Here is a 27697-nt window from a genome sequence, read left to right on the forward strand (position 1 = left end):
AAAAGAATAAAAAGTAATAAATAGGAATCTTAAATTTTAAAAAGTTAGGAACCTTCTTTATAAAGAATTGCAAGCTTTAAGTATATAGCATAAACTTGCTAAAACCATTAAAGAAGCATAAGTAACTACTTATAATAAGAAAAATAATTATAATAGTAAAGAGGATGCTTATATTATTAAGGAAATAAGCTTATATTAAAGAGGTTTAATTAAACTTAATTTATTATATAAATTTAGCTAATATTATAATAAATGCTATTAATTTTAAATATAAAACCTTAAAAAAATATATATAGTTTGCAATAAAAACTATGCCCTTATTAATTACTTTTATATATTTTTAAAAAAAGCATTTTTATAATTTAAAAAAAGCTAAAAAATAAAAGAAAAAATGTATAATACTCTTAAAAATAATGCTAATCTTTAAGCTTAAGTTTGCGCTATTTAAAGCCTAAGATTTAAATTAAAATTTAAGACTTTAAGACCCATAAAGAAGGAGCTGGTATAAGAAATTAAAGATTAATTACTAAGATATTATATTGCTAATATAAAGGCTAGGGGAGCTTTTATTATAAATATTATAAAAGAATATTCTTTAAAGCATTTAATAATATTAAACCTTATTAATATAATATTAATTATAAATATTAATAAATAATTAATAAATTTATAATTAGCAACTTATAATAATTATATATAATTAAGAGATTAATAATTATTAATTATAATATATAAAATAATACTTATGTAAGTTAAAATTTTAATCCTATATCTTAAAAATATTGTTTTATATTTATAAATTTTAACTACTCTTATTTTACTAAGGTAATTATAAAAGAAGAAAATGTTTTAAGATAATAAATATAATTTAATTACTTTAAGATAATAAAATAAGTTAATTCTTTATTTGCTTATTAATATTTATAATTAATATATTATTAAATATTAATTTAAAATTACTTAAAGTTCCTTTAATATATAAAGAAAGAAGCATATAATATTTATTAAGAAAAAGTTACTTATAAATAAAGCCATTATTTAGCATAAATAATTAAGTTATTTAAAACTAAAAGCCTTAAAATACTTAGTAAATTTATTTTAAAAAATATAAATTTATAAACCTATTATTATAAAGTATAAAGTATATATTTTTGCTAAAATTATATAATAAATTTATTAATTACTAAGGGAAATTTATAAATAAGCAGGCAAGAAAATTATAATAAATTTCTATAATTATAAAAAAGGAATTTATAGCTATATATTATAACTTTTGTTAATATACAAAGTTATTAAATTTATTTAAGATTACTATCTTATAAGTTAAGATAATAATATGTTATATAATGCAATTAAATCTTTTTATAACATAATGGAAATTTAGCATAAAATAAAGATTAAAATAATTAAGTATAATAAAGAAATTTTTAATTATAAATAAGCAATAAAGGAGTTTTTAAAGTTAAAATATATTAAAATTAAGCTTTTAGCATTAAATATATAGGCTTAAAATAATAATATTAAATGCTTAAGGGGTGTAATTAAAGAGAAGATGTAAGCAATATAAATAAGCTTAAAGCTTTTATATTCTTTATAATTAGAAATTAAATATATAATAATATATCTTAATAATTAAATATTAATATATAACCTAAATTAATAAATATTATACTTTAAATTTTATAAAGTAATTATTAAATAAATAGATATTTTATAATTAAATTTAAAATTAAATTAAACTTATTTATATATCTTTAGCTATAAAGCATATGCTATAATATTAAATGCTTAATTAAAGAAAAGATAATATTAATAATTAAAGCTATAAGCATAAATTAAATATCTTATAAGTTATTATTCCTTAAATATTTATTAAATATAAATTCCCTTTATTAAGAAAATTATTAATATAAGAAATATAATCTTTAATAAATATAAAGTATTTAATAATAAATAAAAAGGTTTTAAAGATAAACTCTTTATTATAAATATTAAGTATTTTATAAAATAAATAAAAGAATATACCCTTTTAGAAAATAATAAAATATTAAACTTAAAAGGAAAAAATTTATTTAAAGATAATTCCCTAGAAGAAACTTTAAAGGAAGGTTGGTTTATGGCAAATTATAAAAGTAATATTAATGAAAAAGGAGTTTTGGAAGGAAATATAAAGAATGCTTAAAAAAGGCAGTTTATAGCAGATTAAGAAAACGGCGTTTATATAAATGCAAAATTTAAAGTGCTCCTTATATTACTGCAAACTTCTTTATTGGTATTTTTAGCTTATACCATTTAAATATAGTTAAATAAAGAGATTTTATTAAATGGTAAATTCATTATAAATATATTATAGTAATTTATATTTATAATTAATATTAAAGCTGCCTTAATAGCTAAATTAAATAAAAAGATATTAAATAAGGCATAAATTAAGAAATATTTTTATTAAGAGGTAAAATTATATAAAAATAGTTTCCTTAAGCTATTAAAATAATATAAAGATTTAAAGAATTATTTATTTAAATATTTATTTAAATAAGTAAAAGCTAATTATTTATAAAGCTATATTAAAATGAAATTATAAATTAAGATTTAAAAATAAAATTCCTATATAGCAAAAAAATAAATCCTAAATTATATATAAATATATATATATAAGTTTAATAAATATAAAATCTTTTAAAAGTATAAGGCTTATTTAATTATTTAAGGAAATTAATAAATAAAAAGATAAATATAAGAAACTTATATTATAACCTTAGCAAGCTAATCCTTTTGCATATTAATAATAATAATAGCAAAATTTAATTTTAAACTTATACAATATAATGTTATAAACGCATTTATTTATGCTTTAATTAATTAAGATATTTTTATGCAAATACTATATAAATATTAATAGAAAGGAATTATTTTATTGCTAAATAAAGCATTATATAGCCTTTAAATCTTATTATTGCTATAATAAAAGGAGTTTATAAAAACCCTAAATTAATATAAATATTAGTAAATATTATATAAGCCATGCTATTATATAAAGAAAAGCATTATTATTTTCTTTTATATGGATGATATTATTATTGTATATTGGAAGAATTGTTAAAAATAAGTGGATAAGCTAAAATAATAACTTTAAGAAAAGTATAAGATTATTAAAGGAAATCCAGTTTAATAGTTTCTTAGCATGGAAATTATTTAAAATTATAAAAATTACTAAATTTAGCTAGCCTAAACTATATATATTAAGAAGATTGCTAAATTAGCTAATAAAATAAATATTTCCCATAAGGTTTTTATAACTCTTAAAGAGCTATTATTAAGTATTATTATTACTTTAAAAGCTAAAGTTTATTTATATTAAAAGAAGATTAATTTGTTATTATTTATCGCTATATTTATATAATTAAATATTGCTTTTGCTATATTATAGCTAATATAATTCCTAACTAATTTAAGTTAAAAATATTATAATGCTATTAATAAAATGCTATTATATTTCTTGTATATTAAGCATTTTGCCTTATGTTTTTAAAATCTAAAGGGATTTATTATTATAAGCAATACTTTTTTTATTAATAATTCTTTAGATAAAAAGAGCTTATAAGTATTTATTATAAAATTATTTAAAGGATTTATTAAATAAAAAGCAAATAAGCAAGATATAGTTATAATATTTATTATAAAAGCTAAACTATTAGCCCTAGCATAAGCTGTAAAAAAAATATTATTTATTAGCTAGCTTTTTATTAAGCTATTTATTAAATTAAATAACTAAATAATTAAAATTAAATGCAATAATATTTAAATTATTAAATTAATAAACTTTAAGATTATTATGCTTAAGATTAAATTATAATATATAAATATTTATAATTATTAGCTATAATAAAAAGTGTAAAATAAAAGAATTATAATAAAATATATATTATTAGCATAAATAACCATAAATAAATTAATAAAAGCGCTGCTAATTAGGAAATAAAAAGGATTTCTTTAATAACTTAGCATATAGGATATTAAAAATAGTTTATATAAGGGAATATTAATAAAAGATATATTTATTTAATGGTAATTAATAATGGAAGATAAGTAAGAGGTTTAAACTTTTAGTGCCTGCTTATTTAAGGGGGTGTATTAAATCTAATTAATGGTAAATATACCGTGGCTAAATGGTTATATAATAGATTTACCGTGAATTCATTATAAACTAGTAAATTTATTATAAATTCATTATAAACTAATAAATTCACTATAAATTTATTATAAAGACGGCAAATTTACTATAAAACCGTAAATTTACTATATATATATAAGTAACATAATGGTAAATGCCTTAAGCATTAATATTCATAGGTTAAAAAACCAGCCCCCGCTATTAGCTAGCTTTAGAGCAATAAGAATCAAGACATTATCACATTAACCATTAAAATTAACTACACATACAAGGATTCCACCATAAAGGAGGTGTAAAATCTAACAAATATAATTAAATTTATTTTTAAGGAATCCTATTAAATATAAAAGCATTATTAATATTTATAGTTAAATATAAGCAATTCCTTGCATTATAATAAGAAAATTTAAAGTATTAAATTAATATAATTGCTATAGGAAAAGCTAAGGTTAAATTTAATAATAAAATAATTATTAATTTACTTAGCATAATAAAGATTTTTATTTTAATTAATTATATTAACTTTTATATTATTTAAGTATAAACCCTATTTTTGCTTTACTTAATAAATATAAATAGGCTTTAAGTATATTATAATAATATTATAAATAAAATAGTTTCTTTTAATAATATAATTATTATATTAATATTTAAAAAATAAAGTTACTTATGGTTTTTCTTAAATTAAATTATTAATGCTATATATTTCCTTTTAAAGATAGAAATAAGGAGATTTTATTATTATTTTAAATATTTATTAATAAATTAATTATATTAAATGCTTAAAAAAGCTAGCAATTTAAATATTAATAAATAAGCAATAATAAAAATTAAAAAGATATATTATTATTATTAAATAAATAAATTTATGCTTAAGCATTTTAAGTTTATATTATATAATAATTATAAATTTAATTATAAAATCTTAATTAATATAATATATTTAAGTAAATGCTTAGTTCTTTACGTTATAAACTAAGTTATTGCTTTTTAAAGAGCAAAATTCTTAAAATTTATATTTGCAAAAATTATATAGTAAATATTGTAAATGCTTTAGATTAATATATACTAAGGACTATTAAATATTATTAAACATAACGTAAGAATAAACTTTATATCCTTGGAATTCCATTTAAAGGCATGAATAATGGGAATTGGGAAAGTTAAGAAATACTATCAAGCCCTTAAATAAGCATATAAAATCCTATATACCAAATTATATAATAGCATAAATAATAATGCTATCTTGCAAATAGCTATAAAAGCTATTAATAATATTGCTAAATTAAATGAATTAATCCTTATGCTCTTAGTTTTTAGCGCCTACTTATAAGTATTATATAAATCGCTATTATTATTATTAATGTAAAAGCAAGTAAAGGTTGTTTTAAAGGCTATAAAGATATTATAAAAAATTATGGCTAAATAGTAAGTATAAAATGCATTAAACATTAAGGTTAGATTTATTTTTAGCATGAAATACTTACTGTAATATAAAGTTTGTATATAAAAAAAAAAGAAGGATAAAAGGGTTTATATAAGGTTATTACTATAAATAGCTATGATATAACCTTAAATATGCTAAATAAAGCTATAATATTTAGGTTAATAATTATTTAATTATATTATTAAGATAATAATAAGAAAATGCAACCCTTATAAGTAAAAAACCTAATTATAAAATTTTAAATGCAACTTATTATATAATTACCATTATTAAAAATAAAAGACTGCATTATTATATTATATATCTTAAAGAAAGAAAATAAAAATTATAATTTAGTAATTAAACTAAGATAAGATAAAGTTATTATAATATTAAGCTTATTATTTAAAGAATTTAATAAAATGGAAATTAATAATTTTATTGCTAAAGATATCTTTTAAATTAAGAAATAGTTAATAAAGTAATATAGTAAATATTATTTCTTTAAGTTTTATATAATATAAAAAGTAAAAGATAAAATTATAAAACTTTATAAGAAATTTTAATTTATTATTTAAGGTTATAATAATAATAAAAAAGGATTAATCTTAATATAAAATTTAATTATTTAAAGAATAAGTAAATAAATAATTCTTATACTTATCTTTTTATTAATTTAAGAAAAAGGCATAATTTTTATATTTTAAGATATTACTTAAGCCTATCCTTAAGTAAAGTTAAAATTATATAAAATAATCCTTATAAAGTTATTAAAGGAATTAAAGAATAAATACCTTTTAAGCATAATTATCCATATCATTTAATCTTTATATAATATAATAAAATCTAGTATTTATTAATTTAATATATATTAAAAACATTATTAATAAAAGCTTAAGATAAATTACTTTATATATAATTTTTACTTAATAATTATAAAGCTTATATAACCCTTTAAAATAATAGGCATATAAATAAATAATATATTAATTCTATTTATGCTAAAATTTTAAGATAAAAAGGAAATTAAAATAAAAGCTATAAAATTATAAGAAAAACTAAAATAAAAGTTAATGCTTAAAAACTTAATAAATTATAATTAGGCTTATATAATTATAAATACCATTAGCTTTATTATTACTTATTAAAAAGAATAAGCTAATAAACTTATAATTATTAATGCAATAATTAAAAATGCTCCTTAAAGATACCTTAAATAAAGAGCTTAAAAAGCATATAAAGCTTTAATTTATTAATTAAAAGCTTTATATAATCTTTTAATAGCTATATAAATATAAAACCTAAAGGCATAAAATTATAAAAGCTTAAATATATAATTATTATAATAAATAAATAATGCTATATAAGGAATTAAGTATATGCCCTTAAATTTTAAAATAGCAAAACTTTTTATATTTATAAATAAATTATTTATAAATAACCGGGACTTAATATCTTAACTTAAATATATTATTATCCTTATAAATAAGATTTGCAAGAAAATTAATAGATTTATAATAATAAGTAATATTCTTTATTAATTATTAATAAAGTATAAATATATTACTTAAAGCATATTAATAAGCAAAATTTATAGCATAATAAATAAAGTAAATATTAAAATTTCCTTAGTTATAATAATTAAAATAGCTATAAAATAACTCTTATTATTAAATATACCTTTAATTATTTATATAAACTTATATAGCTTATATAAATACCTTATAAAGCTAAGAATAATAAAAAAAAAGCACCTTATAATTAATATTATATTATTATAAGAGTTATATAAGATAAGAAAAATTATTAAAGTAAGGTAAATAAATAGGAAAAACAACCCTATTAATATAATAATAAAATTAACTTTAAATACTATATTATAAAAGCTTATTAATAATAATAAGCTTTATATATAAGTAAATAGATTAATTAAGAAATTTAAAGTAGCTTCTTTTTACTAAGAAAGGAGCAACTTATTGCTAGCACCTTTTTTTTTTTAATTTTGCTATTATTAGCTATAAAACCTTATACTTTTTAAACTTAAACTCTTAATATAAACTTTAACCTTTTATACTTTAATTAAAACCTTTTTAATACCTTATTATATATAAGAATAATTTTATAATTATTAATATTATTAATAATTATTATTTTAAAGTTAACTTTATTATTATTATTACCTTTTACTATTATTTATTAATAATAATATTAAAATTAACTTTTATTAAATTTATTTGCAACTTATTAACTTTTTTTATAACTAAAGAATAAATTAATAATTATTATATAATAATTGCAAAGTTTTATATTATAAATATTTATTTTAATTATTAAATTCCTATAAAATCTTTTCCTTTTTATTATAATAAAGAATATTAATAATAACTTATAAGAATTATTTAATATTTTTATTAATATGCCTTATAAGAATAATAATGGCAAGTAAAATTATTTAATAAATATTATATTTACTTTCCATATTAAGGATATACTTAATGTAATTATTGCTATAACTATTGTTAATATAGCTAATGCTAAAAGTAGCCTTACCGTAACCCTTAAATAGAATTAAAATTCCCCTGTAAATATTATAATTACAACCCTAATTAATAAAATAAATATCGCAATTACATTCCCATTAAGCAATAAAATGAAGATTAAAATTATTACTAAGGTTGCAAAAAGAGCTAAAATTACCTTAATTAATAAGGATAAAGATAAGCTTATTAATCTTGCTAATTTTTATAGTAAGGTTATTGCTAATAACGCTTATTTAATGGATATTAATAAGAATATTAATGATAACAATTCATATTTGCTTAATATTAGTGGTAATTTAATTATTACTAATAATAAAGATAATTAAAATCAGGCTAATGAAACCTTAATAAAGATTATAAAGACCGCTTTTAACTTTACTTTTATATTAAGTATTAAAAAGAGTAAGTTGCTTATTAAAATAAATTCTTAAGGAATTATTAAAATTAATAAGTTAAAGGCCATAGCTATAGCTTAAGCTAAAATACTTTTCTTAAATAATGCTATTATAATAGCTATTATTTAAATTATTAATAACTTTTAATATTAAAATAAGTAAATATCTTTTAATAATATAATTAAAAAGCTATATATTTATATTAAAAGCATTAAAACTTTTAATATAAGATTATATAATATTTTTAATAATAAGAATTACTAAGGTAATTATTATTTTAAATATTAAATTATTATAATTTTTATAATAAATAACTTAATAAAACTTTTAATTTTAAGTATCTTTTATATATATTAAATTAAAAAGATTTAGCTATTAAAGAATTAAATTATTATATTAACTTAACTTTAAAACTTTTTATATTAAATTATTAATAAGTATATATAAGGCTTATATATAAAGAAATTTATTAAGAAATATATATTATTACTTAAGTAATTTAAGTAAAAAATAATTATTAAGAAAATTAAAAAGAATAATAAAAAGCAAAAAAAGAAAATAATAAATAATTAAGCTACTTATAATGCTTAATTTTAAGAAAATAAAAAGTAGCTAAAGGAAATTAATTTAAAGCAATATTAAATGCATTTTAATAATAAAAATAAGGATAAAAATAATAATATTTATATTATAAAGATATATAATAAAAATAAATATAAATTAAAAGGTTTAGTATTAACTTTATAAACATTAACTTTCCTTATAAAGAAAAGATTTAAAACTAAGGCTATTATATAAAAGTTAATAATTTCTATAAAAAAGCAATTTTAAAAGCTAAGTATTAAAAATAATAAGTATAATATTTAAGAAATAATATAATAATAATAATTATAAGTTTAAAAGGTAATATAATAGTAAAGATTGCTAAGATTTGCTTTAAAACTTATAAATTATAATTTTAAGCTTTTTTAATAATGCTTTTTTATAATAAAGATTATATATACTTAATATATAATAAATTATAATTTTAAGGTTAATTATAATAAGAATTATTAACTATAATAAGAATTATATATACTTATTAAAAGAAAAGAAAAACTATAAGTATTAATAAGTATAACCTTTGCACTTAAAAGGCTACTTTAGTTATCCCCTCCAGGGCATATAGCCTCTTAAAACTTAAACAGAATAACACCAATACACGATTGCTTCCCATACGATTATCATACGTACGAGAGACCTACCAACAACCATGCTACAGGAACGCTTCGCTCACATCGCAGCCAACCCGAACGACGAGTCGCAAGACCCCTCGGACCTGCTGCAGCGCATGCTGCGGCATGCTCAACACCACAGAGCGTCAGAAATGACCCTCAACCAGATGACGCGCCGCCTGGTCATGGCCAACATGGGCTTCATCTATCAGGCGAGCTTTGCTGCCTCAAACATGCTGCGCAACATACTGGAATCGGACCAGGAGCACGACACGATCCGCGTTCTGCGGGACGAGGCAGAGCGCTGCAGCGCCGCTGCCGAGAACGACCCATCTCGGCTGTGGACGCGCCAGAACGTCGCCCGCATGGTGTTTGCCGACAGCGTCGCCCGCGAGACATTGCGCCTCAACACCGTCCCTACTCGCGCGCTGGTCCGCCAGGTAATGGTGGACGGCTTGCGAACCGACACTGGCATGCCACTGCCGCGGGGCGCCCTCGTGTCATTTGTGAGCCAGCCCATGCACACAGATCCGGACCACTTCCCCAACCCACACGCTTTCGAACCCTTCCGCTTTGTGCAGCTGCGTCTAGAAGAAGCCGAGGGTGGTCGAAGCACTGGCCCGTTGGACGTCTCCTCCAAAGCGGCGGACGACGCAGGTGGAAGCTGGAGCCAACACGCGTTTCTTTCAACCGCGAACTTGCTCATTTTCGGGCGGGGCCGCAACTCATGTCCAGGTCGTCACTTGGTCGATTTTCAGTTGAAGATGCTTATCTCACATCTGTTTACTAGGTACGACATCAAATTCGTGGATGGCCAAGAAACAAGGCCAGAACAAGTGGTTGTTGGAATTCATTTACCCGCAGAAGGGGGTACAAGTGATGGTGAAGCGTCGGGGCTGGTGAATAAAGAGCATAGGTAGTCCATGTATTACCTACCAGGGGCACTATTTAAATCTATTTCCCTCTGTGTGCGTGATATGCTGGAGCAGTTGAAAGTATTGCCTACTCGAGCTGTTATGTTGAAGTCCTTTTTTTGCCTGTTTCACACCACTTGACTTTATCCGGCGGCAGTGATCTGTAAGTTGGTTGTGTAGTTATTTTGAACTTGTGAAGGGGGAGGGCACATCAAATGAATCGGGGCATTGAGACGTCGCATATGATTCCGAGGTAACAAATTAATAATCTGCTGGATGTCGATGCCTGCTTGGAGGACATGAGACCGTGTCGTTTAATTAAATGCCCATTTCTCGCGTGAGACCTTTCCATCCTGTCAAGACGAATCTGTGATTCGGATACACCTAACATAAAGTTTGTACGTATCCCCGCTCCTGTCTTCCTCACACTCGAGTACAATTGAAAGCATGAGGTCCCCGGGAAGCGATACTTCATCCTCCAAAACTGGTCCGTATCCTTCCCGCAAGCCGAGCGTCCAGTCGAGAGGCTGCGGAATTTGGAGTCTGTATCTATTCTGGACCAACGTGGCTCTTCTCCGCGCCGCAATCAGGACTTGAAAACACCGAAGGAGATTGCGCCGGTAAGATCTGCTGGGCCGATGGACAAGTCATCGGAAATCTGTTGCCTGGTGCCACGGCGGCTGATCCGGTGGTCGAGGTGGCGGATCCCAGTATGTCTCGTTCCTGTGATATGTTGACTATGTCTGACCTTCCATCTAGGCAGCGAGGCTAACGATCGCGCCTCGGATGTAGATCAGTTTTCAGATGATCAGCTTGCGATTAGCAGCCCAACATCGATGCGCAAGAGAAAGAAAAGAAACTCACACCCGCCGACAAGGAGCAAGAGATTCGCGGCGGGAAGAAAAGGCCTTTAGGATGAGAGTGGTGCCAGATCTCTAGCTGTATAGTTTACGTCATGGGCGGAATCAATTTCATTTCTAGTCCTAAATGCAATCAATCCACATCCTCGCCATCGTCGTCACCCCCTGACAGCAGAAACGCGCGCACCTCCTCCTGGGTGACCTCGTATTGGATGCCTTCGTCGGTGCTGAACACTCCGGACGTTGTCCATTCATAGGTCACGCTGCCCTCGTCGTCTGAAACCTCGCCAGACAACGTCTCCTGGATGCCTGCCGGCCGTGGTCTCTGCGGCCCAGATGACGGTGTCGACGCGGCACGACTCTCCTTGATACCGGGTGCCGGGATGCAGCCGCTTTTGTGCACCGCCCAGTCCTGTCTCTGGTGCGCTCTGCCGCAGTATGCCACTGTCCGACAACGCGAGCATCTCTTCACGCCATCCACCGTCGCGCACACTTTGCAGCTCATCATCTTCGTGAAGGAATACAGACCATCTTCGGCCGGCAGATCCCTGTCAGAGAAGCGCAAGTTGGATATGGCGGGCAGTGTCTTCTGTCGCACTTGAGTCCGGCACTTCTCTCGACCGCAGAGCGGATCGACCATGACGAGCACGAACCGCTCAGGCTCAGGCAGGCTAAGGAAAGCCAATGGGATCTGCGAGGTGGTCGAGGTTGGCGCTCCGCAGGCACAGGTACGAGGCGCATGCTCTACGCATTCTGCTTCGCTCTCCTCCATGATGGACGTTGTCGTATTTGACCACAGGCGGCCGTATTCGTCACTAGGGTGCGCACCATCATCTGCTACAACGACCAGAGCGCTTGGTATGTCGAAATACCGCTCGAAATTTCGACTTTCGCTTCAAAACGAGAAGAGAAAACAGACTTGAGTAGTCGACATGATCATCTAGGCTTCATCGTAGACATGTGCAGAATGGAATCTGAGCTCAATGGTTAGGAGTTAGAATCTGGCATTACGACCCCGCCTGTCTTGTACCTCGCACAGATGTTTCACACAGATGTTTCAGTTTATCCTGATGTCGTGGGGTGGTCCGTGCGTCCACCGGGTAGATGGACTCCTCCTCCGGGACGAGTAGTTAGCTTACGTAGACTTAGAAAATACACCCACGCCCCCAGTGACCAAATCCTCCTCCGGGAGCACGAGTACCTCGTCCTGGTGATTAGACCATTCGTTTCAATGTCGCCCTGGGGCATATCTGATACACTCATTTGCATACCACCCCAACTGTGCGGAAAACGCGCCAGTGATGAACCACACCGAATTTATATGCAACCCATTGTATTATACCACAAACTTTCAACGTTTGTGGCCTGGGGTCTGTAATCTAAAAAGATCTACGGCGACATGGGTCTCAGGTTCGCAATGTGTAAAAAGTGATTTACTGACATGAGAACTACTCCAAAGTCCGAAAGACTCAGACCTAGGTGTTATCTTTCAAAGAGCCGATCCTTTTTATTTTTATTTTTTTTATTTTATTTTTTTTTGACCTACTATGTTTTGATCCTATCAGCTTCGGTAGAATCCCGAGCTGATACGGTTCTATCGTCGTAGATCACATTGACCTGTAGCGTGTCAGCGTGTCAAATCGAGTTGAAAGAGGCACAATGTCTTACAGTCGTTGTCTTCATAGTACCATTAGATTTGAAAATCTCCTCTTGGCTTTCTGAGGGCGATTCGGCCCTCGGCTCGCGTTTGGCCCATGCTCTGCATCTGGATGCTCCTTGAATTTGCACTCCTCCCCTCTCCGTAGTAGCGCTGCTTCTGGTAAGGACCAGACTGCTTACTGCTAGAGTTGCGGAAGAACTGGGGGAACCACTTCCGCAACGACGGGCGCAGGGCTGGTACGCACGCCGCCGTGATGGCAAGGTTGATCTCGATTGCGCTGTAGCTTGGACCCCATGTGTTTGCGAAGTCGTAGCCGGGGGTCCAGAAGAAGTGGGAGAATGCGATAACCCTCAGGATTCCGATTATCGTGACGCTACAACCCAAGAGGAAGACGTTAGAGCTACCCAACGGCAACAGGTGGGTGGGGATACTCACAACCCGCTAGTAAGAAAGATCATGATGACTCCGATCCTTGTTGCAAGGCTGACCTTCATCCCTATGAACGCCCATATCGGTATCGCCAAGACGAGAACATCAGTCACTATCGTCATGATGAAAGTAGACATTCCGAATGATGCAGCATCTATGCTGCGCTGGACTGGCAAGGTCTTGTCCCAGTAAGCGGCGATCGGGATGGTCTGAAAGATGACGACGAGAAAGGTAGATATCATGAGACAGATGTTGATGGTGTTGATGATCTATAAGCACAAGTCAGTATCACAGTTCGAACCCTCAAGTTTGACTGAGTCGGACAGGCCTGGATCCCCGTAAGCCTTCAACGATGGATTGGACTCACATATATCGCCCACCTAATTCCAATCTTGTGCCCCGCGATTCTCAACATGAAAACCAAAGCTGATGACTTCACCAAAGCTAAGATGGGGTTGTATAACAAACCGACAACCCACGTCCAAAACAATGCCGGTGTTGGGTCGAAAGTCTTCGGTACCTCGGAGACAGGGAAGCCCGCATATGTATACTTGAAGTCTATGAAATCGCAGGTTGATTAGACAGTGTACAAGTTTGCTTATCGAGGAGACACTTACAGAAATACGTGACAGGCATGAAGGCAATTGATAGGACCTGTCCGCACGATAAGAAGTTAGCACGAGGAGAGATGCCACGCAAGGGTAGAGGAGCCGCTCACCGTAGCTGCAGACATCAGCCAATCTTCTAGAAGGAAGAGAAGTGGTCAGCAACTTGGCGCACTAACGAGTCACCAGAGATTTTGCATAGTCTGTTCGTACTTACCGAGCCCCGTTTGCTTGGAGGAAATCCTGCTGTACATCCGCAAGCCATACGTGAGGTAGGCAACGGCTGCGACGAGGTACATCACAGCCAGCATCGTCTGTTGAAAATGCGTTGTGGGGATGGTACTGACATCCTGCCAGCGGGTCTGGAGAGGCGGGAGATCGACCGGACCCGCCATGTTCCCCGGTCCTTTAAGATAAAGTCGACAATCTGTGCCCCAGGGTGTGGAGCGCAAAATGAATCAAGCAATGACCTGAACCAGAGAGGCAAACACCGTCATGTTTAACGACGCGAGCATCCGGGCTTTCAAGAAAATGTTTTGCAAAATCAAAGTGTCCTCTGAACGAACGAAGAACAGCATTTCAGTTCAACTGGGGCAAACGTAGGGATTTGATTTCCACAGCGACGAACCTGCATTGCGATATTGCGGAAATTTTCGTTTCATATACCACTCATACCCAGAGTAGTAGCGCTGCCCTCCTCGTCTCATATGGCATTTCTCGGCACACGCAACTTCGACGGCGGGAGGCAGGTTGAAATGCGCTGCCGTCTGCAGGCCCCTTGTGAGGGCCTGGCATCCTTTCCGCAACTACCAACGGGCGGCAACCTACCACTTGAGCGTTGTTTGCAATCTTTTCGAAAACGCTCATTTAGAAAACGCACACTTCCTCCATCTCCAATGACACCCAAGTGTCGCTTTCGCAGGCTCGAAGCGTCCTCCAGCCATGGCTTGTTGAACGACTGAGCCCGGATGAATTGAGAGTCTGCAGATCTTCGACCGAGGAGGAGGCGCATACCTGAAATGACACGGGTACTCTCACCGGTCTGTTAGTCACCACTCTCGCCCTTTCAATGGAGACCCTTTTCCTCGCTCTCCCTGGGAGAAGGCGAGCCCAGAACACTGAATCGACCGATCACGCTGACCGTCTCGGCCGAACTGTGCAATCCTTACCAGCTGTGCATAGTAGGTGGCGAGCTGGCCGATTTGTGACCAGTCACATGTTCGCGACACCCAATGGATATCCATCTGGCTGCTACCAACACCACGCTGTCTCCATTTATTTTCATGGACTTGGCATCGAAAAAGACCGTGCATACGCAAACATGTGAGCGAGCCTTGTCCGTCTTCCGGGGATGCCATAAACCCTCCGGGCCCGTCTCGCCGCTGGGCTAGAAACATTCCGCAGATGCGGGGGCGAAGAGGAATTAATTAGAAACATTGCAGATAGCAGATTAGTGTGGGTACTCCTTTCCTCTTTGTGTGCTGATGAACCAACTGCCAAATGCAGGCACTGGCCCGCCGGGGAAGATCTCCCCTGAGTTGAAAGCCCGCTACTGCAGGTGAAGACATAGTCTATACTCTCATATGCAATCAATCGTTCCATTTTGGCGCTAACGACCTACATTTAACACCTCACACCTTTTTTATACGCACTTTTTAATTTTACTTCAATCTATTTAAAATATATATGAAAAGAAAGCTGCTTCTTTTCTAATTTCATTTCTTCTCTCTGCTATTAAATTGGGTATATGGAAAAGGAGAAATTTACATTTAAATTAAAGTTAAAAATAACTTAAATTAAAGAGAAATTAAAAAGGGGGTGAAATTAAAGAGTTATATTAAAATTATTAATTTTAATAGTATGAATTTAACTAAATTTATTTAAAATTATTACTACCTTAAAATTTTAAATTCTTTTTTAAAATTAAATATTAACATACCTTATATATTTAATACTCCCTTTACCCTCCTTAAATAAATATTAAAAGAAGCAAAAAAGAAATAGCTATCTTTTAATATAGGGTATAATTAAATTAAAAAAGTATTTATTATATAAAAGGTGAAAATAGTTGAAAATGGAAGTGTGATGGAAAAAGGGTGTGAGGTGTTATGTGTAGGTCACTAGCGCCAAAATGGAACGATTGATTGCATATGAGAGTATTCTCCACGTTCTCGAAGGAGCCCAGATGCCTTGGAAGATTGTGAAACGACCAAATTAATTTACATACCAGGGCCATTTACATCGTCCACATGCCGTGTAATCCTCGCCCGATTAGCCGCGTAACAACCGCCAGGGCACATCCCCTCACTGCAGTGACGGACTTACGGAGACGATCACATCTCAAAAGCGGTTGGCGGCACAGTTGGGGGGGGGGGAGGGTGGAAAAGTGGTCTCGGTCCGGGATCAGGTCATTCTACGATGAATGGCCGACAAGAACCAGTTCTCGGTGAGTTCTCCAATGGGTTATACATTATCCACCTATCTGCACCAGCCTCAGTCCATATCATCCACCTTCAACCACAAATGCAGATAAACTGGGGCCTGCTGGAGATCACCACACCGGAGCGCTCATAAATTTATTTGCCGTCTACCAAGCTAGGTCGAGTCGAGCAAGGCTCAGGATGTTGCTTCCACCAGCATATCTCCCCGCGCCCCTTCATAAAACCAGAGCCTTTGCCGGTGGCCGCCTCACAACCCTCGTCAGCATCCCTGTTCTCCTAGCCACTCTTTTGCTTGTCTGTTCTGGCATCTGCTGCACCCACAGCGTCGACACAATGCCTAGCATCTTCAGGGCATTCGCCTTGGGCGCGTCTTTGCAGCTCAGCCAACTGGCTGCGGCGCAGATGACTTTCGATAGCAGCGCAACCATATGTGAGTACATGCACTTCACGTGACCTCCAATCAATCCTCGTTTGTCTTGGATACAGCTCAAAAACAGTTTTACTGACGCCCAGTTTCAAGCCGCGGACCAGGCTCATGCCACCATCGTGCCGGCAGGGGAGGTAGTTGCCGGAGAATTTGTGCTCACAGACACCGTCCTGGCCAATCTTACGGCAGAGGGCATCTCAACAATCTCGCTGTTCGCATTTGCCAACGACAGCCCATCACAGAAGCGTGCCGCACTGGCCCGGTGCAAGGCAGCTCCGGGCGATTCCCTGTGGCCGGGCAGGACGATCTGGGGACTTTTCAATGTCCTGACTGGGGGCGCAATCACACAAAATGTGCCCCTTGCGTCTGTGTGCTACGACTCATGGGGGAACTACGACGCCAACGAGTGCGCCCGAGTGACAGAGCAATGGGCTAACGTCGACCTGCACATCGAGAGTCCGTCAGACGTTATGTTCCCGATGTGGGAGGGCTCGACCTGCATCCCGCCCGAGATCGAGGCCAACGAGCCGACTGGAAATTGCACCCTGGGAGGATATCCATCCTATGTCGTCAACGCCACCAACGTCGCCCAGATCCAGCTCGCAGTCAATCTCGCCCGGAACCTGAACCTCCGCCTGGTCGTCAAGAACACCGGTCACGACTTCAACGGCCGCTCTGCTGGAGCTGGGGCCCTCTCTATCTGGATGAGCTCTTGGAAGGACGTCCAGTTCTACGAGAACTACAGGACCTCGACTTATTCTGGGCCAGCCCTGAAGATCGGCTCTGGGCTCGAAAACAAGGAGTTGTTCGCAGCTGCAGACGAATACGGAGTGACAGGCGTCGGCGGCTTGTGTACTACTGTTGCTGCTGGAGGTGGCTACATGGCTGGCGGAGGGCATGGGCCGATGTCTTCCAGTCTTGGGCTGGGTGCTGATCAGGTAAGCCGACCAAGGTCACTGCTACAAGCTACTTGGCCCACAGCTAAATAACTCCTAGGCTCTGAGCGTCGACGTCGTGACACCAGACGGGCGCTTCGTCACTGCCAATGAGACGCAGAATACCGAGCTTTTCTGGGCTCTCCGGGGCGGAGGTGCCAGCACCTTCGGCATCACCACCTCCTGGACCATCAAGGTCGCCCCAAAACTATCCTCAGCCTCCGTCGTGAGCTTCGTCCTCGCCCCCGCCGGCAACGTCACCAGTGCCACAATCTGGGAGGCAATCAAGATCTACCTGGGCAACATCCACATACAACGCCGCCGGACACTACGAGTACTTCATCATCGCCCCCGCGGGGGGGCGACGACGACGTCTCGTTCATCATGAGCGGCTGGTTCGCCCCGAACACCACCAACGCGCAGCACCGGGAACAGCTCGCGCCGCTGTTCCAGGCGTGGTCCGAGCTCGGGATCCAGGTGAACGCGACGTGGAGGGAGTTCGACCGCTACCTGCCGGCGTGGCAGGCCCTGACGGACGCCGAGGCGGTGGGCTGGACGACGTCGCGCAGCGGCAGCCGCCTCGTGCCCGCGGCCAACCTGCTGGACGCGGCCAAGCTGGACGAGACGCACGGCGCCATCAGGGACCTGTTCGACCGCGGCGGGGTCAGCTTCGTCGGCTACGGCATCGGTGCGAGCCCGGCCGGGTGCCCGCAGGATAACGCCGTGAACCCGGCGTGGCGCACCGCGGGGCTACACCTCATCTCGGCGCTCTCCTGGGGCAGTGGCCTGTCGCTGGCCGCCGTCTCAGACCTGAGCCTTAGCTTCACCAACAAGTGGCTCAGGCCGCTGCGGGGAATTACCGAGGGGGCTTACGCCAGCGAGGCTGATATCCTGGAACCTGAGTGGCAGCATTCATTCTTTGGAAGCACATATGATCGTCTGTATAGGTTCAAGCAGAGGATCGACCCCACCGGGCTCTTCTATGCCCACCATACTGTTGGGAGTGAGAACTGGCGTGTGATTAATCAGCTGGAGGGGCTGCCAACCCAAAATGGACGCCTTTGCCGGGCATAGTCCTTTGAAAGAACCTCGTTTTAGCTTACGTACACATAATTAGTTTATATTGCACCCATCTCTCTTTAATTATATACTGCAAGACCTTATAACTTGTTTTTTTTTTTTTTTTTAAAAAAAAAGAAAAGACATTAAGGTCAAGTGCTTAAGTATAAATAACCAGCTTTACTCACGCCTACTGCTAGACCGCTCTGCTGCTGGTGCTAACAGGGGTTGAAACACTTACAGCTGTAATAGTCGGCACCCAGGGAGCTAAAAGTGCGCCATAAAGTCTTCATTGTGAGCTACTGCTGCGGGTATTCAGCCTAGAAAGGGTAAGAGATCGAAGGAGGGAAAAAGTCTCATCAAAATGCATAGGCACATGCCACACTACACTGAAGACTAGCCGCTCCTGCATATGCCACTCTTCGAGCCGACCAATACGAGATGTGTCCCAAGGTCGTGGCACCTGCGTGTGCGACTTGTGAGACTGATGAAGTGCATACTCCGCCCAGGCCGGAGCCACCCCCAGTAGACTCTAACGAAAGCTTCTAGATCTCGAATTCCGGATCCATGCAGTTTGAGGCTGCAGAAAAGTCCTCCTCGGCGGCGTTACATTCATTACCATGGAGGAAGTAGTCCCAGTCAAAGTCATTCAGCACATTACTGGCTATAAGTGGGTTGGCAAAATCAAGGCTTCCTTCCTGGGGCACATCCGAAGTTAGCAACATACGGCAGTATCAGGGAGAGACCAAACTCCCTTTAAGCACAATTACCAGCATGTTTCTGCTGTCCATGAGCGGGTATGTTGATGGACCGCTCGCGGAAAGTATGGCTCCAGGGGGAGGTCTCGCGGCTCACGAACGCACAGGCGCGGTCGCTCCCATGTCTTTCGGGGCCCGTCGGCCGGGTATTTTCGTTTAAGCGTCTGAGGTATTGTCGGTAAATCTCCGAGGAGAAAATCTGTTCTCATGAGCACGGAGACTCCTCAAAGTTAACAGACTGGGATGGACGCCATTCGCGCCACTATGCAAATTCTTCAACTTGTTGATTCTGTATCATAATCTGCTCCTGAGTGACTTCTGGCAGAAGGGTCCAGAGGGCATCTTGTTAATATGTGGGGCATAGTGTGTACTTCTCATTTACTGCAACCCTTGTTCACTGCACATAGTCACAAATAAAGAGGAATACTTTTCTGTTTTGCCCCTCTTCTGTTTACATAGAAAGATTTTCCCACATTAAGCGCAATCCTTTTGTTGGCGTTAAAGTCTAAACAGAATGAGATAAGGACTTTGTACGGGGTAGGCGGGCATCCTCGCTGCTGCCTGGCAGACCACAGGAGGTGATCTGTGCCGGTGAAGAGGACAACTTAGTGGCTAAGCCAATAGGCCATTTAGCCTTCAGCTCTGTAGGTATCACTGAAGGCAGTCGATCGTTCATGCGGCCCCTAAAGCTTATATTCTACATGCGTGTGTCGATTAGGGTATTATGGTCAGGGCTGCAGATAAGTTAACTGCAACTGAGTTAAGGCTGCGCTTTGCGCAAGAGCTTAAACGCCTTTCCGGTTTCTTCTATCCATGACGGATACCAAGGACAAAAAGAAAGTACAAACCCGATAGGTCCTTAATACACGGAACTATTTTATTCAATGGCAAGGCGTACTTCGAACGTTACTAAACGGGACGAGGTAGAGCAGACCACCCGTTCGCTGCCAACATGGGACGAAGTAGCCGCATTTAGGACGAAACGTGGTAAGATTTCCCTGTTCTCCCAAGGAATGTCACAAGGGAGAATTTCCGACCTCTGTACGTCATGGGTAACCAGCAGGCCAAGGCGGAGTGCGGAAATACAGCCCGGTAGACCGAGGCAGCTCCGTTTTGGGGAAAATCCCAACATTCCCAGGCCGAATGACCCGCGCACACTGTGAGATATATATTATACGCCGATTGGAGTCCATAAGCCGAGGAAAGGCATCTTGAACGCGAACACGACTTAAAAGATGACGGATTACAATTTTCAATCGTGAGATCCTTTGGTGTAAACTTGGACATAGTAATACACAAGACGTCCATGTTGCCGTCGCCATATCAACTTCTCTGATCTATAAGTTCAGCCCTGTTGTCTTCACAATTGCTGAGGATCTACCCTTAGCATCGGTTTCTGAATACAACGCAGATTGGCACACAATACTTGGTATATCACTCAACAGCTGTGATTCACCTCCTTACATAAGTCAAGATGAAGCTCGCAACAAGCACTCTCGCTCTCCTTGTTTCCGTATTCCTCCTCGTATCAGCTGCGCCGGTCGAGTGAGTCTTCTACAGTCGTTCCTGTCTCAGTACATGAGCCAGAAGCTTACACAAAAGCCCACAGGCAAGAAATACCCGCGCTGGAAAGAGTATCACCAGAAAGAGTTACTAGAATTGTCCGTGGCGGCGGCGTTAGCGAGGCCTCACAGTACGATGAGCGCAATCTACTCCCACATCCGTGCGGGAGGTCGGATACGCTTGACGCTCGGGGTTTCCATCACCACCACCCGTGCCCGTCAGCATCAGCATCAACAACAACAGTGATGGTACCCGTACCAACTCCAACGCCAGTACCAGAGCCAGTCCCGGTCCCAGTCCCCGTGCCAGCGCCAGCACCAGAACCGAAGCCAGTCCCAGTTCCAGTGCCGATGCCGGCACCAGCTCCAGAACCGGTCCCAGTCCCTGGCTCTTGTACGAACGCGTCTGCTTTGGCTGGGAGAAGAGTCTGATGCGGATCAGGAGCGTGTGGCTGTGGAGAAGATGCACAGGGCTACATGGGGAGGCTTATGCTGAGAAGGGACCATTGATTGAGGATGGCACAGGCTCATAGCCAGGCTCATAGCCAGGCTCATAGCCAGGCTCATGAGAGTGCTGTGAGCGAGCGCTGCGAATTTTGTGTATATCTTTTCTTTTGACGATATTGACTTTCTTCATTTATTATTAGTACAGTCCGTCAACCGCCCTGGGGCAATTGAAGTTCGCATTCTTACTCTGAGTATCATCTGCGTAACTTCTCTGGGAGAGACAGATTATTTATGAGTTGCGGAGAGGTGCGTTAGCTGTCCTGGTGCGTTAGACTTTATCTGCTTAACAGGCCCAGGCTGTGTTTATATTAACCATTCAGTTCTAACCCACCACCATCCTGGACGGTGTTTGACGCTGACAAGCATGGCTATGATGGGAACACTCATGCCAGCAGCGGTACTTTTCTTTTCGTCGTTCATTGCAAATCTTGTAGCTGCCATTAGATGGGTCTTCGGAGTTGGGAGGTTGCCAACCTCTTGTGATTACCTCTATTTAAAATACTGCTCACACCCACAGGGCTATACCTAGGCTACATAGTAAAAGTAAGTGGACACAAGAGGATTTACCTTCGCACTTCCCGAATGAGCTATGTATTCTGTAGTTTCTATTATAGCCTAGAATGAGGTGATCGAACTTCGCGTAACAGCGTAGCCCACGACGAGGTCGCTCTTGTGGCAGCATCATCGATTTTAAACCCGGCATCGCGCATTTTACGGTCGAATATTTCCATACTGATCCAGCCCTTAAAGCCCGTGTCAACCACGCAGGCCTTCAGAAACTCCCCCACAGGCAAGTATCCGCCGAGATTGGTTTCGCCGGGAAATGGTCTGGCATGCTTCGACCACGTGAATTCTGCCGCCTCGCCCTCGACGAACCACGGATGCTCTCGCGAGAAGACTGGGTCGAACCTCTCGGCGTCGGACAGCTGGACGTAGAACAGCTTGTCGATAGGGAAGTCCTTCTTGAAGCTTGCCAGTGAAGCCGCCAGATCGGCATCCGCATTTGGATATTTGCCCGATGCATGGTGCGGACTGCCCCAGAGCTTCGTGAGAATGTGAAAGCTATCTAGGCACAGCCCAAAATTAGAGCAATCGACTGCCTTGATAACGCGGAGTGTCGACTGCCAGGTGGAGATGTGGGTGGACCAGGACATGGGCTCGTAGGCAATGGACACGAGGGGTTCCTTCGCACTCCCCAGGTGGGACAGCCGCCGCAGATCAGACACGATGACATTCTCGTCGCCTGAGCAACTAGCACCATAGTGTCCTGGTACCTGAAGGTAGGTTGCTCTCAGGACCCTCGCAATTTCTATCCATCGCTGCGCCTCTTGCAGTCTTTGGTCGAGTGTGGAGTTGTCGCCTTCGAAGTTTTCGAAGGGGGCTAGCGATAGAATTTCGAGATTGAGTTCGTCGCATAGCTGTCTGATTGCTTTCGCCCCGGCGATCAGTGAGAGACTGCGGGACTTTGCATAGATCTCGAGGTCCTTGTAGACCACTTCCACTCCAGAGAAGCCATGTTGTGCTAGAGTCCGTATCTTTTGATCCAGCATGTGTGATGGATGTTGACCTAACGAAAGCGTGCCTATGGCCAATTTGTTTGACAACATCGTGTAAATCGTTTGGAACTGAAAGTATAACCAGCAATTTGTCAAGCTAGGAAGTTTGAAGTGATTGAGGAAGTACGAAGAGGTCAAGAGGTTAGATTCGGACACTAATTGACCTTGCAGGCGACTCGGAAATTGTACTTTGATTTGGGTTGAGCTGCCTCCCGTTTAAATGAGTAAATGCCGGCGAAATAGTCCTAAGCAGGCAATCAGGTAATCATGCGCGACGCTATTCGGAAACTGAATTCCGAGAGGCAACGCTAGAGTAATGCCCCAACCGCCGTCCACATCAACTGCGATGCATGAGTAATGAATACAATTAGAAGGACAACATAAATTATATATTATAGATCGGCTGCTAGATGTTGTACATGCTGGAGGAGGATATTTGTGGGGCTGCCTGCTAGTGTGGATGCTCCTTTTGAGCACAGTTAGAAACTTTAATGACATACATTGATATGACACGGGTACTAATCCCTACTCAGAGGTACTATTGATGAAGCAGAACTTCCTTCTGGTGGACATATGAAAACAGTTGAAGACAGCTATATCTAGGGGATAAGCAAGATACTGCTGCTTGAGGGCGTGGTCAGGGAAAGTGTTGCCCATGCTCGGGTCTGCTGGCAATGCATTCAGCCGCATAATGCTCCCGGCTTCCTCATTATAGCGAGATGGCTTAGCTGACAAACCTGGCTTGCTTTAAGCACCCGTCACCAGATTTTTCCAGAGACTCACTGTATCCAGACAATCCACGTTGTGAGGTTGAGAACATCATAGAAAGGCTCTTTAGCACGGCTGCAACCGGATCATTGTCTTTGCAGTATTTATTCCTGAGTCTGTATTTAGGGAAGTGATCCATGTTAACATAGTCCTAGATGTAAACATCCAAATGCATTACCTTAAAACCACAAATTCAAATCTCATTTAGGCCCTGCTGTGGAGCAGTATACTCCAATGACTCCTCTTTGTACTAAAGCCAAACCAATGAAGTGCCTTGCTATCTAAAGTAGTGTGCATAATAACTTTTAATAATGAACTTTTATTTAACATAATAATTAAAGTTAATATTTTCAATTATTTAAATATTAAATATATTAAAGCAAAAAGCTTTAAGGAAGAAAGGAGATATTTATATTTATAAACATAAATAATATATCTTAATATATTATAATTAGTATATAATTAACGCCTTATATTTAAATTAATATAATATAATGCGGCATTTTTATTATTAATATAGCTTTTTTATACTTTTTAAGGCGTAAATTACTTATTTTATAATAATTTTATTTTAAATATTTTCTTTGCTATTATTATCGCTAAGACGGCCTTAATAATTATTATTATTATTATTATTAATTAATTTACCATTATAACTTTAAATTAAAGTAATTTAAAACTTATGTTATTATTACAACATTAGAAAAATGATATTTAAGTGATTAAATATTATTTATAATGCTAAATTAATTAATCTTAATAAATAATCAGTTGATTTAACACAGTGTAAATACAGGGTGGTTAAATTAACTTAGGTGGCGATGGCGGTTATGCAGGGCACTGGTTGCAGGGTACATTATGGACATACCACCCATCTCTGTGGATGTGAATATCCCCTCTCTTAAGGAAAAGGTAAACTCTTGGTAAAATGCCTAAGAAACAATAGAATAGAGACAAGATCCTCATAAAAATTCCGAAAATAACCTCAGGTAAATCATGCTAATCACTCCAGATAACATCCCAGGCCCCGATTTTAACAAATTTACATCTGCTAAGCGCAATGGTTGTCTTGCAGACCAAGCCGAGGTTTAGATTTCTCTCATCCCACAATACAAGCCAATGGTATGTGACCGACACTGCAAGCATGCCAGTCCACCAATTTCAGATTGCCTTTGAGATCACTTTATAGCTTAACTCAGAGACATTGCACTACATTTCAGCTTGGGAAAATATTGCGTCCTTGTCTTAATGTGTGTATGGACAGGTCTCTCGCTGCGTACCATGTATAACATAGGGTTAAACGAGTCTCTGAGAAACCATGGAGTCAGCCTAGTTCATTAGCGTACACGTTTTGCATTGGGGCTCAGTTCAAGAAAATAGGTTCTGTTCGTCATGTTATCGTGAGCTCATTGTGCAAGGCCTCGGGCGGAAGCCGTTGTGGGCATCGGCGCCATGTCATGCGGGGCTGATCCCTGTCGTACCAGCACCCTTGGAGGATGGAACAGATGCCACCAAGCTGCAAGGGGAGAAGCCCTCTGTGACGTCGTCCAAAAGTGCTTCCTGTGTTCCGATGCCGAGTTAGGGATTGGAAGGGTTGACTTCACCACCCAACCACCACACAATCCATCGTATATCTTTATAGCCTGGGACATAATTCATCACAGACCACCTGAGGCAAAATTGAAATCTCTACAAGTAACAGAATGGCCATTGGCGCAGACTCGTCCAGGCCAGGCGTCGTCGATCTGAAGGACCCAGCCGCGTGGAGAAGTGCGTTAGCATCCCCACGACCAGTGCTGGCACACCTGAACGGTGACACAACGTGGCTGCTGCAACTTCCAATCCCAAACTCTGTGGTCGCGTCTCCAGGATCAAAATCCAAATCAAAGAAGTCAGCTCGCCGCTCACGTTTCAACATACTGATCGACCCGTGGCTGCAAGGGCCGCAGAGCGATGTCGCCTCGTGGTTTTCTACACAGTGGCACGTCGTTGAGCCGGCCGTGCAGACAATACAAGAGCTCGAAGAAGTGCTGGCCGAGCTAGGGGATGGGAAGGCAGGCGCTGGCACCACGCAGATCGACTGTGTGGCCATATCGCATGAGTTCACGGACCACTGCCATCAGGCGACACTGACGGAGCTGCCCAGGGGCGTGCCGATAGTCGCGACAGAAAAGGCCGCAGACCTGATACGGTCCTGGGCGCACTTCGACACTGTTATAACCACGCCTGGATTCTCATCCTCGACGACAGACTGGCGCGATGTGTTGGTGGACCAGACAGGGACGCTGCCGCCGTGGCTGGGGGTTGGCCGCGTGATCACTCAAGGGAATGCACTGTACTACCACTCAGCGTTGATAATAGCCTTCGACTTGGGATACAGCCCGAACCAGCGAGCAACGCGGTCAAAGGACACGGCGCCACAGAAACAGTCTGAAGCGGTGATTTACTCGCCCCACGGGATCAAAGGATCCGATCTGGAATGCGTCAGGGCCGCGGGCATCAACACCCTCGCGTTGCTGCATGGCCTGGACGACATCCGCATTTGGATGACGGCACAGCTGAATCTAGGCGCACTAAATGGCATCCAAGCAGTGCGAGCCAGCGGTGCGAAGTACTGGGTAGCGACGCACGACGAGGCGAAGAAAGGAGGCGGGTTCATCTCGTGGCTGCTGCAGCGGACGACTTATTCCTTGCGAGACGCTGTTGAGGCCGAGAAGGCAAAAGCACAAGATGAAGAGGGAGACGAGAGCCCGGATTATGAGTTCGTCGAGCTGGGTTCAGGAGACGGACTGATCTTGACATGAGGCATCTGAAGTGATGAGGATTAATTGGTGACGGGCTATTTGCTGGCCAACGCCCAAGGGAAACGAATAAACCATGCATTTGTGAAAGAATAAAAGGCGACGTGGCTGAGAAGCTGTCTTGTTTCTTGCGTGAGTCAATCTCGAGGAATCCCGTACTGTGACGGTTCTTCAATTTGGATGCGGACATGCCAGAACCAACAGACAAGTCGTAGCCGCAAACGGGTATTGCTGACGCTGCTGTCAGCCCTCCGACACTCTTCTTTGGGAGATCGCCATCTTCGATGCTGAGTGCATTTCAGGGAACATATGTGTGTGGTCAAACTGCCGTTACCATCCACTGCCGCAGCTGTGACCGACAAAAGCAGAGGATGCGGTGTTGAAGCGGCGATTTCGATGGAGACGCTCTGCTATCTCGGGCAATGTACCTAGGTACAAAGCTTACATAATCACCACAGACAGCCAGCGCGGCTGCAGTCAGCTCAACCCCTGCAAGTTGCAGCTCCCCGGTCTTGGTGGCGTGTCGGACTTCGTGAGTTCGACAATTTTTCTTGCTGGTTGCGGGGAGCGCAGAAAAATCCAGCTCGGGCAGCTCCCACTGCATGACAAGGCCCCAAGCCCAGGCCCAAGGCAAGGCAAGGCAAGGCTGATGCTGCCGCTGCCCCG

The 27697-nt window shown here is 38.2% G+C and overlaps 6 protein-coding genes across 6 annotated transcripts; 3 read left to right on the forward strand and 3 right to left on the reverse strand.

The window, feature by feature from the left end:
- Positions 1 to 9787: 9787 nt before the first annotated feature.
- INS49_009881 (uncharacterized protein) lies at positions 9788 to 11435 on the forward strand (the record flags this gene model as incomplete). Its single annotated transcript, XM_043170609.1, has 2 exons — positions 9788 to 10539; positions 11423 to 11435. 2 exons carry the CDS (start codon positions 9788 to 9790, stop codon positions 11433 to 11435), a joined length of 765 nt encoding a protein of 254 aa, XP_043025174.1.
- Positions 11436 to 11656: 221 nt separating this feature from the next.
- Positions 11657 to 12295, reverse strand: INS49_009882 (uncharacterized protein; the record flags this gene model as incomplete). The annotated part of the gene is made up of 1 exon (XM_043170610.1): positions 11657 to 12295. One exon carries the CDS (start codon positions 12293 to 12295, stop codon positions 11657 to 11659), a length of 639 nt encoding a protein of 212 aa, XP_043025175.1.
- Positions 12296 to 13213: 918 nt separating this feature from the next.
- On the reverse strand, positions 13214 to 14612 carry INS49_009883 (uncharacterized protein; the record flags this gene model as incomplete). The annotated part of the gene is made up of 6 exons (XM_043170611.1): positions 13214 to 13556; positions 13619 to 13881; positions 13980 to 14170; positions 14230 to 14266; positions 14331 to 14356; positions 14435 to 14612. The coding sequence occupies 6 exons, from the start codon at positions 14610 to 14612 to the stop codon at positions 13214 to 13216; spliced, it is 1038 nt and encodes a 345-aa protein (XP_043025176.1).
- A 2379-nt stretch (positions 14613 to 16991) lies between these two features.
- INS49_009884 (uncharacterized protein) lies at positions 16992 to 19094 on the forward strand (the record flags this gene model as incomplete). Its single annotated transcript, XM_043170612.1, has 4 exons — positions 16992 to 17088; positions 17179 to 18023; positions 18082 to 18354; positions 18444 to 19094. The coding sequence occupies 4 exons, from the start codon at positions 16992 to 16994 to the stop codon at positions 19092 to 19094; spliced, it is 1866 nt and encodes a 621-aa protein (XP_043025177.1).
- Positions 19095 to 22514: 3420 nt separating this feature from the next.
- On the reverse strand, positions 22515 to 23456 carry INS49_009885 (uncharacterized protein; the record flags this gene model as incomplete). The annotated part of the gene is made up of 1 exon (XM_043170613.1): positions 22515 to 23456. One exon carries the CDS (start codon positions 23454 to 23456, stop codon positions 22515 to 22517), a length of 942 nt encoding a protein of 313 aa, XP_043025178.1.
- Positions 23457 to 25933: 2477 nt separating this feature from the next.
- Positions 25934 to 27034, forward strand: INS49_009886 (uncharacterized protein; the record flags this gene model as incomplete). The annotated part of the gene is made up of 1 exon (XM_043170614.1): positions 25934 to 27034. The coding sequence occupies one exon, from the start codon at positions 25934 to 25936 to the stop codon at positions 27032 to 27034; it is 1101 nt and encodes a 366-aa protein (XP_043025179.1).
- Positions 27035 to 27697: the final 663 nt, after the last annotated feature.

Source organism: Diaporthe citri, assembly GCF_014595645.1.
Source record: "Diaporthe citri strain NFHF-8-4 chromosome Unknown scaffold_4, whole genome shotgun sequence".
NCBI classification, from domain to species: Eukaryota; Fungi; Ascomycota; class Sordariomycetes; order Diaporthales; family Diaporthaceae; genus Diaporthe; species Diaporthe citri.